The sequence below is a fragment of the Hermetia illucens genome, chromosome 3 (genome assembly GCF_905115235.1).
Source record: "Hermetia illucens chromosome 3, iHerIll2.2.curated.20191125, whole genome shotgun sequence".
NCBI lineage: Eukaryota > Metazoa > Arthropoda > Insecta > Diptera > Stratiomyidae > Hermetia > Hermetia illucens.
The window spans coordinates 28,013,356-28,026,877 of NC_051851.1; the positions used below are offsets into that span (position 1 = coordinate 28,013,356).

The 13,522-nt window shown below is 46.5% G+C and overlaps 1 protein-coding gene across 1 annotated transcript in view; it reads right to left on the bottom strand.

Moving 5' to 3' along the window:
• LOC119652233 overlaps positions 1-7,082 on the bottom strand; it is a 296,505-nt gene extending 289,423 nt beyond the window's left edge. Inside the window, exon 1 of the mRNA XM_038056197.1 lies at positions 5,782-7,082. Within this exon, the coding sequence (XP_037912125.1) occupies positions 5,782-5,893 (112 nt within the window). The 5' untranslated portion in view covers positions 5,894-7,082. The remainder of the gene's footprint in view (positions 1-5,781) is intronic.
• Positions 7,083-13,522: the final 6,440 nt, after the last annotated feature.

The following is a 13,522-nucleotide window of genomic DNA, read 5'->3' on the forward strand; positions in this document are numbered from 1 at the left end:
AACATTACACGGAAAACCGATGTTACGGAGCCACGGAAGGAGCCTCGGACAGGATGGATTTTAAAACGACGAACCCGGCAACGACAACGGATTAACGATTTGCGCATTTTCTCATGGAACGTGCGTTCCCTGTAGAGACCGAATACTGCTGAGCAGCTGGACTATAAACAATCCGAACAAAATTATTGATGAGCATCATCGCCGCGCTTTTGTCTCTAGACACCCTCCAATTTGGTTCAGGCAGACCGACGAACTTACAGGGATGAGAACTGTATTGCTGCGCGGGCGAATGATAGTCTGCGCCATAACAAAAGTAAATCCACCATTGTGCTAGTGAGGGAAGCAGAAGGTGCTGAAAATAGCAACGATTTGGCATCACGAAGAAGCTAATAAGTGATGATAAACTTTTCGATAGTTCAGTAAGGAATGTAACCGATGAAGTTCCACCTATTGGAAACCATTGTAGCATACGAATACGGATTGTTCCTTCAAACGTAAACAAAATTACCTTTACCATCAACGTACCCAATAATAACATAGTCGCTTGACGGTTCCCCGCAAACCCTGCAGTTTCTGAAGGATTGATACTTTCACTCATTTTTAAATGCCTAGAATCTGGATTCAATGATCTATCTTCTGGCTCTATCTCTCGGGCCATGCACCATGGATCTCGAAAAGGTATCGCATCGTACCTGGTCCAATAAAATGCCCTTCGACCCCAGGACTTCTTAACACACCCTCCTCTACCGTTCTGCGCCAAGTGCGTTGAGGGCAACTCACCCGTCGGCCAACTTCGGACAATGGGTTCGATTGCAATCCTAGAGGAGAGAAGCTGTTTGATTTTATCACTTCAGCTGGCCTGATGATTTCGAACGTAGAGTGCGCCCCTACCTTCGTGGGGCCAAGAAGTAGTGAAATAATTGATCTAACAATCTGCACTTCAAGGTTGTTATAGTTGATTACACACTAGCGAGTGCTAGACGAGGTCTCACTGTCAAATCACCGGTACCTAGAATTCAATGTCACTATTGTGGGCGAACAGTCTGCAGTACAAAGACGGAACCTTAGGAGAACGGATTGGACGAAATTTAATGAACTTCTTGGCATTAAAGTACAGTTCCCTAGGCGGCTAAGGACTCCTTTGGCGCTGGAAGATGAATTGAAAACTCTGAACTGCACACTTTTAGAGTGCTATGAAGAGGCTTGTCCTATTTCCCGAGGCCAAAGCGGTAAAATGGTTCCTTGGTGGAACGGGAACTGCAAAAAGTCAGGAAATCAACCAGGCGACTTCTGAATCATGCTTGCAAAAGTAATAAGAACGAAGACTGGTTAAATTTCAGGAATTCACAGAGCCTCTTATGAGGCTCGTTAGGTGTTCGAAACGAGACTCCTTTAGAGCATACTGTGAGGAACTGGAAGGCGAAAAAGAGACTTCAAGGCTGTGCAAAGTCCTCGAAAGAGATGAATCGGCCCAGTTGGACTCTTTTAGAAAACCCGACAGTACTTTCATGGGCTCCAGACTGGATTCAGTACAGAACCTCCTGGAAGTACACCACCCGAGAGAACGGATGAGAGAAGTGGCAGGGGGAGAGTTGGCAGTTTTTGCAACCCCTTCAACACGCAAATGCGGCAAGGGGAACTGGAACATTGTCTTTTGACCTCTAAGAAATATTTTTCGAGGATGTCTTGCTCTCGGCTACGTGCCTTTCTCTTGGCAAACGGTTAAGGTAGTCTAATTCAAAGAACTTCAGACAGATCAGCTTGACTTCATTCTTGCTGAAAGGTTTGGAGACTGGTGGAACGTCACATTCGTGGAAACGCACTTAGGTCGCACCCACTTAGTGAAAACCAACATGCTTACCAGCGTGGAAAATCCTGTGAGTCTGGTCTTCATTCTTTGGTTACAAAGATAGAGGATGCAACTTTGCATGGTGAGTACGCGATGGGGATGTTCGTCGACATTGAAGGGGCGTTTGACTGTACGCCTTTTCAAAAACTTTGTGACGCCGTCAGAAAGCATGATGTTGATGATGCTTGAAATAAGTGGATCCATGCTATGCTAACGCAGAGATTGCTGTGCGCTGAAGTGGGTGTCGATCGCTATCTGGGTGCAAAAGCAACGAAAGGCTGCCCCAAGGAGGTGTGCTTTCGCCACTTCTGTGGAATATGCTGATCGACTCACTACTATGCTTGCTGTTGATCGGGATCTTGGAACGGTGTGTAGGAATATACAACGTGCCATTAATTTGATAGACAGTTGGTGCCTCAGACATGGTCTTTCAGTTAATCCAAATAAAACCAAAATGGTATTATTCACAGAAAGGAGAAAACTGGATGGACTTTGCCTCCCTGAAATGAGGGGTACTACCCTTCAACTCTCCAAAGAAGTGAAATATCTGGGAGTCACTCTAGATAAAAAACTTCTTTGGAACAAACATGTAGAGGTAAGGAGCTCTCACAGCTTATGGGCTGTGCAGACTCAGGCCTCATGTCGTAATGTGGATATATGATACATTGCCATCATTAGGCCGATGTTCCGTAGTGTGGTGGGTTAAGATGAGACAAAAAGATTTTCACCGTAAACTAGCCGCACGGCAAAGAACTGTGGGCCTGGGTATCACTGATGCCATGAGCACGACATCCGGCACAGCTCTCAATGCACTACTACATTTTGCAGCGCCTGGATATATTTATTCAAAGCACTGCAATGAGAGCAGCTCATAGACTAATTCGATTAGATCTATGGGGAAACAACGGATGTGGGGACACAAAGCATTGGAAGAGTTACTGGGATGGATACTGGATTAAATCCAGTTCTTACAATGCCTTCCAATTCTCGTGTCCCCAAACATCTGTTTGGTAGAAGATATGAAGTTACCCTGAAGCGCAGAGGGAACTGGGAAGTCCCAGAGGAATGCGTGGCGGGATATACGGAAGTCTTCTACACCGATGGCTCAAAAACAGAAAAGGGTTCTGGAGCCGGAGTCTACCTCTCGAATTAAAACGAGAAGTGGGCTTTTCCTTTGGAACAATATGCAATAGTTTTTCAAGCCGAAGTTTATGCGATCCTAAGGGTGGCAAACTGGGTGATTAACGAACGGTTGAAGGGCAGGGGCATTGCAATCTGCAGTAATATCCAAGCTGCATTGAGGGCGTTGAGTAGTCCTTGTTCAGGAATGCAGAAACCGTTTGAACTTTATCTCTAGATTCAATACGGTGGAACTACTCTAGATACCTAGTCACTGTGGCGTAGAGCGAATGAAAACTCAGGATGCTTTAGCGAAAGAGCTGTCAATCTCCCCTATGCCGGGACCGGAACCAGCAATTGGAGTATCAGTAGTATTGGCTAAGTCTGTTTTCAAAAACTGGAAAGAAGCTGCCCACAATAGCTTGTGGCAGAGCCTAAATGCTGCTCGATACACCAAACTTTTTTTGCCAGAACCGAACATACGTACCGCAAAGTTGATCCTGTCGAAAAACAGGAGGACTTGCAGGTGTATTGTGGGCATTCTGACAGGCCATAATTCACTAGCTGGGCATATGTTCAGAATAGGAATTATCCAAGATGATACGTGTCCCTCCTGTAACGAGGAAGCGGAATCCGCGGAGCAATTCCTATATGAATGCCCCGCCTATGGACGCATCAAGAATCAAATCTTTGGTGCCGATATTCTTCAGTTGCGACGGGTAGCATGACATCCACTAACGGAAATCCTGCGATACGTTAACGAATCTGGAATATTCCGTTAGACGGGGGTGGCGAGTACAATGGGCCAAAACGGCCTGAGCGCTCAGAAGGTGTAGCTCCTCCCCCACCACTACACACACGCACCCATGGGTTCCATTGCATGACATGACCAGCAATGGAATTGTCGCTCCTCCTTAAAATGTGACCTACTCGCTGCCACTTCCGCCTTCCGATAACATCGCCCAAGGATAACTGACCTCTGCGAAGACCAAGTTTTTTTTTTCGATAGTAGTGTCAGGCGAGAGTATTCCAATGATGAGAATAGTACATGTTGATAAGGATTAAGGAAGAGCAAGAACTGCCATGGTTATGCCATGCATTGGCACTATCTATCTCAAGATGGCTGACAACTACGTACATGTCGTAGAACCCTGGAGGAGTACAAGCTTCTCAGAATATCATCAGGGGAATTGAGGAATTTGATAGGAACCGACAGCGATGGCACGTAAGTGTGGTGGTCCTGCTAAACGCCCTTGGAAAAATTGGGAATCTAAAGGGAAATTCGGCAAAGTCAGATTCCACAACCAAAATTCTTTGCCTTCCTGAGTTGGATTACGTCACTTTTCTAGATTTATTAAATTATATTTCGCTTCCCTCAAACATTTTAAATGCAGAAATTAAATTAGGTACTTCAACGGCTGACGAACCTTGTCTTGAAGGCAAATACCGAGGACAGCGTTAGTTCTAAATCTATCCAATCGTTAAGCTACTTCTATTTGAATGATTGAGTAGAATGTCGAGGAAGTGGAACAACGCTATTAGGGGCATTGAGTAGCACTCTCGAGCCGACGGTAAAACAAAATGTTAAAAAACGCAAGAAGTGGTAAATTCGCTACGACATTCTTGCTCATTTCCCAATTTTCTGCACCAAATATTTGCGGAGGACTTGATTATATAGTGGAGTTGGCAGTAACTAGGTTTTATGCTAGCATTGGCTAGGGTTCTATCGCCAATAATGCAGTGAAACTCACGTTTCTTATAAAATTAATAAATAAATCAAACCAAAGCACCTGAAACAATACATTTAAAGGGTTTGGAAGCTGATTAGCAAGTCCTGACAGTTGCTATTTTCATAAGATACCAGGTCCTAGCCTCATTCATTTTTTCTCCTCAAAGGATATTCAGCAATTGATGAATTCCCGAATTTCCCTTCGAATTCTAATTGTTCGATGGAATAATAGATATAAATTGATTATGCTCCGAAGGACTCGATCATTGTCTCTTAAGTACCAAAAGGGTCCGACTCACTAAGGACCCAGGGGGATAGCAACGAGGAGCGATTATGTCAAACAGCGGCACGTACCTATCGATTCAAATTTTCTTGACATTCCGAAAAGATTCCCATGAAACTTGCCAGCAGCGCATTTATTCCTTTAAGAAAAAAACTTTGGGACATCGAGAAAACACGATAAATAATCTAAGAACTTGTCTTGTGAGCGTGAACTTCTTGCCATGGATTTTTCTTACGGAGAAGTTTGACGAAGTAAAATGGAAATGTTCAGGAATAACAGATAACGTTCTCCACGCTCTTTGGAGTTTTGCCTCTGATTATTGTATATTCGGAAACTTTCACTGCAGGACGCATTCGAGGAGAAGATGACATCCACTTGGAGTGATTCGTCCTTTATAGGAATTACGTTAGTGGAAAAACATCAGCTCCACGCACTGCCGTACAGGAGTCAAGTTTGAAAGTTGATTGTACTCTGCAACTTGCACAGGAAGAAAGTGGACTCGGGCGGGAATGCCACGGGGACCAATCCGAAACTCACAACGCACTTTCCTCCCTCACACTCGCCAAAAGGACATCCCTACGCCGTCTCTCTTGCGCTCGTCAGCAAGGGGCGAATTCGTCCCTTCAATCCGCTTCCCTGCAGTTCAATGTCACTTCCAACTAGTCAAGGATTACGAAATTCTTACACGCAAAAGGCACCAGGGAACCAACTTGACACCCTCCTCCTCGCCCGGCTCGCAGCCTTGATATCTTATTAGTCTCCTACGGGACCCGGACAACATACTACGAAACGCTCAATTACCTTCTCTAATTGTCGTCAGCGCCGGCAAAATCGAAAGTAATCCAATCAGTTGTACGAAAACATGAAAAATGACGACGATGCCAGGGCGTCGTTGAAACGAAAACAGCGCCATAAAAAATGTTTAAACATTTGGACACTGACACGACGACGACGCGGATATTTCATAGGAAGCCAACCGCGAGTGATGCGAGTGACAGGACGCGGTCGCTGTCAGGCAGGACGAGGATCAAAGTAACTCGAAGGGAACACTGAACCGCAACAATTCACGGAAACATTAGCGGCCGCAACGGCACAAAACAATGAACGAAAACACACAACACCCGGCGAGCCACGCACGGCACACCGACAATTTCCAAAACACAATCAATGAACCGGCCGAGCTCGCGACCGCTTTGACAACAACAAAACACCAAACTAAACAATTTTCTCGTTATTTACTTTTCCGCACTTTTCCTCCACTACTTTTCTTCCTTTTGCTCGCTTCGGCCGTGCACTCGTCGTCGCCGTCTTCTTGTTTTCTCGCTGCTCGAATGTCGCGCTCGAGCGCGAGAATTCCGCACGAGCCCGGCTGACACAACGCACACACACACGCACGCCCACCGGCAGCACAACAAACTCTCCACAGCGACGGATGCCGGCGAACGCGGATTGTCCGCCGCGAGCCGACGAGCTGCCTCAAAGCGGAAACGATCGCAGGCCAGTCGGCATGTAAACACGACGCGGGTCGGCTCGGGTCGCCCGCGGCATTGGATTTCCGCCCAGGACCTCTTCGGGGCGAATTCCGGGCTGTCAGTGCATGTTTTTGACACACGCACACAGCCGAGCCGCACCACTTGCCTTCTACTTCATTCCCGGAATACTCGCTGCACGCCGTCTCTCTCGCACGTGTGCATTCCAATCGGGCGATCGCAGCCGACCAGTGCCACCTTGCACGCACACTCCAAATTCCGAAATACAAACAAACCGCGGGCCGGAACGCCACCCGCGCCGCTTGGCCCGTTCCAGGCCAAACCACTCGTCCCCGCACTTGTCGTCCTTCAGCGCGTTTCGGGCGCACGGCAGGGCTCGGCACAGGGAGCTGTTCGCTCCGCTTTCGTCACTTCTTCGGCGCAAACATGAAAACAAACACGATCCCAGGGGACCAGGGCGAACACAAGCGATGCAAACACAACAGGAGCGCGTGGATGAGTCGGGCCGGGGTCGACCTCAATTCGGACTCGCAGCCGCGAGGAAGGGATGAACAGGAACGTCACGAACGCGATTAGGATCCCGAAACGGCCAGAACGGTCCACGCACGGAGCACGCCATTGAACAACTGTGCCGCCGTCGAATTGGAAGGAAAAGAGGCCGAGGAACGCGTGTGTGAGGAGGAATCGGCCGAAGCGAAGCCGAGGACGCCCGATGCCGTGTAAACAAGACCCACACATGTGGCGGAGGTGTGCGCAATTTGTGTTCTCTAATTGGAGAAATGTCGGTGTGCGATGCAGCATGCTGTGGTTGGAAAGAGAAAGCAGATCGGGGAAGGGAGGGGGCTAAAAAGTGGAAAACGCCGGTTTGTCTATTACCAAATTTCACATGTCCGTCGGTTGTTTAGTAAATGCGTTGCGATGCGTTCTCTCTAATTTCTTTGCTCTCTTGCGGCGGGGAAGGAATGTCATGTTGACATCCGCATTGACAGGAGTGTTTAGTGTTTGATTGGTACGGCGAATTGCTGACAAAGTGCGGAAGTGTAACGAACCGTTGGGGAGTGATTACGACATTTCCGCTATACCAAATCAAATGGTTAAAAAATTGCAAATTAACCAAAATCACTTTGCTATCTAATTGGTGTACATTATAGTTCGTAGTTGAACTTTGTATTCAATAATTATCCACATGTACTATCGCTTATGCGGAGTATGGCAGTAGACGAACTCCTGGACTTGGTAACAACTGGAATACAGGTCCAGGGTTACGCGAGCCATTGTTTTTATTTGTTGGGGCAAATATGAAGATACCCTGTGTGATAGAATCCAAACTGGACTAAGGGTTACTAGTGTCTGGTGCGGGAAGGTACGATTGCAGTTCAATCCAGCTAAAACGACCATAGCACCATTCACTAGCAGACGTAAGCTTGATCAGCTGAGAGCCATAAGGTTACATGACATGGAGGTGAAACGAGAAACAGAGGCAAAATATTTGGGAATTACGCTAGATCAAAAAATTACTCTGGAAGACACATGTCGGAAAGCCACGAGAGCTCTGATGACTTGTAGGTCCATAGAAGGAAAAAATGGGGTTGCAGCCCGAAGATACTACTTTGGATATATACTGCAATAGTAAGGCCAATGACTACCTACCGGTAATCCGGGCAGAAAGAGCTGAATTAAGCACACAAGCCAAGAAGTTGCACCAACTCCAAAGACTGGCCTGCGTGTGTATCAGTGGGGCAATGAGGACATGCCTAACGGTATCCCTGGATTAACCCCTCTCTATCTGCACATACAGATGCAGGCAAGGAGGACAATATTCAGGATGGCCGGGAGCAGAAAGAGTGGGTGCCGGTGTCATTGGGCCAGGAAAAATGTACTTGGAGCCAATGGGTAGGTACACTAGGCGGAAATATATGGCATAGGCAGATCCTTTAATCTGCAAAGGAACTACAGGGGGCAGAACATTGCGATTCTCACCGAGCCAAGCAGCGATCAAGGCACTTAGGTCAAACCAAGAGAACTTTAAACTGGTTTGGGAATGCCTTGAGAGATTGAATACGCTCGGCTCGTCCAACACGGTCTGGATACTCTGGGTTCCAGGCCATGTTGGGTTGGAAGGCAATGAGGCAGCGAACGAACAAGCCAAGAAGGGAGCAAGGACGCCTTTACCCTGGTCAGAACCCTTCTATGGAATCGGATACGGGTTCATGGCGATGCCATTAAAAAATGAAGATGAACGGTTGAGCGAACTATCTTAGGCGGGCCTACCAGGAATGGAGCAGTCCAGGGTGCTTATGGGGGATATGAATCCAAGCGCACAGAGGATTGCTTAAACCTCATCAAAAAGAACCTCCGAATCATAGTGGTAGTAGTGTCTGCTAAACTATTACCTAGAGAAGCTAGGGATATCAACGGACACTGCCTGCAGGTTTTGTGCGGAGTGTGATGAAACCTGTATACACGACAGCGTCAGGTACTTGTGAAAAGTATATTGAGGCAACTGGGAGAACACTTAATACCAGATGCAAAGTTGAAAGATCTGGAAGTAGGGAATATACTAAAATTCCTAACGGTTGTAGCCTTGCTTGAGATACTATGATTAATAGGTACACTATAACTAGCAAAAGGAGCATTATAGTTCTTTAAGGATGCGGACTTTCCCTTAACAGAATAGTAATAATAATGATTCTGAGAGTTGGCTAACTATTAAAGACAATGAACCGCGCCTCCGGGTAATGTAGACGAAGATGTGACGTTGGACCAGTGGTGTAACACGACGACCAAAAGGCCAACTGAAACAGCGATGACTTGATACGCTGGATGGTGATATACTCCATATAGATCCGGCCCTTGACTGAGGAAAGTGGTGCAGTCGACCAATACGAATCGAGCCTGCCTCTGAACAGGCCAAAGGCTGAAGAAAAAGAAGTTGTGTTTGTGAATCTATATAAAGCGACAAATATTTCTGTGGAGGCGCAAGCTGATTAGCGAGGTTTCGTTCGAGCTCCGCACTAGAATGATGCAATTCGCCACGCTCGCCTACCTATGAGTAGCGGGGTGAAAGTCACGACTCTGGCCGAACAACCGTAGAGGTAAAAAAAAATATAAATGGCATTGTTTTGTAATTGTCGCTATTTAAGTGTGCAAGCAACAATTGGTGACTCCGTACAGGAAGCAGCACGGCACTTTCTTTCGTTGATTACAACTAATTCAAGACTGTACCGACAAAACAATCGCCGCAGTCCCCCAACGACACCGTGATTATAGGGACCCAAACGTGCCAGATTCTCGTCAAGTTGTCAAGGCCGATTCAGGATCAAGGAATTCAGACGGAGCCAGTGGAAATTAAGCAGCAGCCGAAGAAGAAACGCGAATCGAACCCATTGAGGTTTGACAATAAATTATCAAAGAAACAGAGAAACAACTGTTTGCCAAGAGGATTCCCCACGAATGGATTGTCAGCAGCAAACACAACTCCAACATCAAGGGCATTTTCACCACCGCCACCACCACTCGTTTGTGAAAGATTAAAGGCACCACCATCTCTGCCATCCGCTGGAGTTTTGCATAGCAACAATAGCGGCGATGCTCTACATACGTTGGTGAATCCAACGTTAGTTGTGCTCCAGCAACAACAGATTCATAAGCAGAAACAACAGCATCAGCAAGTTAAGTCATTCAAGGGACTTGCAGATTTCCATTTAGTGCATTTCGTTATAGCGGATATCAGTAGTCCCATATTAGGCGCAGACTTTCTGGGCCATTATGGATTGCTAGTGGATCTGCAGAATTGGTCTCTTATAGATCCCATAACTTTGCTCAGATCTTCAGAAAAACTTGCCACCTGCTCTACTGTCAGTCTTTCGATCATTTTTGAAGAAGTAGTCGACGCTCGCATTCGTGCGCTTCTTCAAAAGTACAGCAACATAACTACCGAAAGTAGTCTCTCACAATCAGCTAAGCATGATGAACGGCATCACATCCGCACTACTGGCTTTCATATCTTTTTGAAGGTACGTCCATTACCACCCCAGAAGCTCGCTGTTGCTAAGAACGATTTACAGATCATCAAATAGCTACTGGTTTTCTCCACCGCACATGGTCCCAAAGCCCAACGGCGAATGGAGACCATGTGTCGATTACAGACGTCTGAATGGTTAGACCATTCCAGACCCCTATCCTATACCACTCATCCACGACTTTGCGCCCAATTTCGCTAACTGCCGTATTTTCATGGCCTTGGACTTAGCCAAGGCGTACCATCAAATCCTTGTATCCCAGAAGATATCCCGAAAATGGCAATATGCATGTCCGTCGCACTTTTCGAGTTTACACGGATGCTTTTTGGTCTGTGCAATGCGGCGCAAACTTGCGAAACCTTAACTTTTGTTTCGTGTACTTGGATAATGTTTTGGTCGCTTTTGCCTCTGAGCCTGAGCATTTGGAACATCTCGAATGCATTTTTCAACGCCTCCTTAAGGCCGGTCTTATACTTAACGTTGAATGTCTGCAGACACGACTTGGTTCACATGAATGCTTCCCGGAAATCCTTGCAGCCACTATATGAGGTTCCATATGAAGCGGTGAACAGAAGGGAGCACTTCATTGAATTCAAAACGGAATACATGATGCAAACTCGAAAGGCGGTTGCTAGTATGCAAAGCATTGCAATGGGAGAGCATAATCTCGAACAGGTGGACCTGTCCATCCAAGAGCTCCACTTTTGAAGGACGGAAACGAAGAACACGAAATCCAAAAGGTGATTACTACTTCTCATAAAGCATTTCATGCGGTCCTTTCCATAATGAGATATCCAGAAGTACACAGACGCAATAAACTACGCATTTACATGATATTAATTCGTCTCGTGCTGCTGAATTGATGCGAGACGTAGGCCTTGACGCAAATGTCGGAAAAGCAGATCGATATCTTCGAGGGAAGAAAGATTTTCGGAGCCGTAAAAGGAGATACCTGGCGACACCATCAGCAACACCACCCCATTTTAATCTCTGAAACCTGACTGGACAATAATATCTTAAACTCCGAGCTCTCCGAAGGGTATTACTGCCGCAGCGGAGGACCGGGATCCATCATATAAGTCCAATGGCGGTGGGATCTTAATTACTATAAAAGACTCACTCCACGCCGAACCTTTCTTCACCTCCTCTGGTTCTTTTTATGATTGAGCTGCCCTATGTAATCTCCCTTCTTTGTATCTTGTGTACAAATCCTCTGTGCTTGCTTTCCTAACTGCACGACGAATTGTTTGACAGTTTATCGGAACTCCTTACAGTCAAATCCCCCTCCTTCCCTTTCAACCTTCCCATGCGCAACTGGCCTAATCACTCTAGCCTTCCAGTTCCTTCCCACTCTTTTCTTCCACTTGCTTTTTTCTGAATACTTGTTTTACCCTGAATTTCAACATCACTAGACCTCCTTTTTTCCGCCTTACTTGGTAGTGGCGGAGGAGAAAGGTTTGTTAGACAAGATTTTACCTATATTCCTCCCTCCCTAATGATTGGAATTTCTTTCACTTCCTATCGCATCGCATACGAGTACCAAGCCTGTGCGCCGACCACGTTGTCCGTTTGAAATAGTGCCAGATCAACGTACTCCGATGATACGACGCAGGCATGTATTGACGAAAACTTGGATCGTTTGAGTAACAGTGGAGTTCACCTTCCATGTGCTACTCCCACAACACAGAGCGAACCCTAGCATAAAACAGTCTCAACTTGTCCTTAGTGTTGGGATAACTGCACTTCCAGATTTTAGACAGGCTTGGTTTTGTTCATGTTTATCTTCAGTGCAACGCTATTTGCCTTTCTTTCCAAATCCACAGCCTGATAATAAGAAGGAATAATACTCTGGCCGACTCCGTTTTGGACCTCAAAATCTCCCGAGATTTTACCTCGGCACAGCACGTGACATTTTGTGTCATCATGTGTCACTGTGGAAAAAGCTATTAGTTTCCCCGGAATGACTCTCCTGCATAAAGCACTTCAGGTGCACTCCCTGTTCAGGCTATCGAAAGCTTTCTCGGATCCGGAGCGGAACCCAGCTGGCTTTCTGTCTACCAACCTTTCACGATGTCCTTTGATGCGTTCTAAGATTATTTTAGCTGTTACTTTTGCGACGCAGCGAGCATGCAGATACCGTGGCCGACGACCCGTGTAGCACCCGAGAAAAGAGCACTTTTGATGGCGTCCCAATGCTCATGTAGTAGAGCTGTCGCTCGATCAGCAAGATAGTTCTTGCACTTTTAAGCGACAGCTGAGTCGTAGAAGGGGTCGACGTTGAGCTTAAGGGGTTGCAGCTCCCCAACTCTGCGAGAAATGGTGGACGCAACACGCAAAGGAACATCAGATGGTGATCCCTTTCGCGGTCGATGTCAGCGCCTCTCTTGTTACGCACACCCAGAAGACAGCTCCTAAATCTACTGCTGATTGCAAAGTGGTCGATCTGATTGCTCGTATGGCGTCCGTCAGTTGAATCCCGACCGTCCTTATCGCAAGTCATGTGCTCGAATAGTACGCCACCAATGACGAAGCTGTGGAAGTTACAGAAATCCACGAACCTGCCACTATTACCGTTACGGTTGTCAAGATCGTGCTTCCCCCATCAGATGTCCGAGCAAGGTGTTGTCAGATACCACCTTGGTAGTCAGATCACAATGTCATCTTCAGGAAGCGTCCCCTGAACCGCGTTAATTGATCGTAGAAAGGATCCTTCTCCACTATATTGGAAGTCTTCATTGCTGTAACCTGGACTGAAATCTAGCAGTTAGAAGTTTGTCAGAACCTGCTAGGCTTTCCAGAGTACAAAAGCACATTGCTATTAGTATGGCAAGAGCGAGGGGAGTACTCTCCAGAGTCCCACCATCTTACTTCGATTTGGTCCAAAATATACGGTTTTGATCGATCGGCAAGCAAGTAATCGGTCTTGTCTATAACATGCATACGAGCTTCTTGTATCACGAATTCTACACTTTGTTTAAGCCTGAGCCATTTCAGTTTGTCGAGTTATTCATGACTCATCCAACATCATCT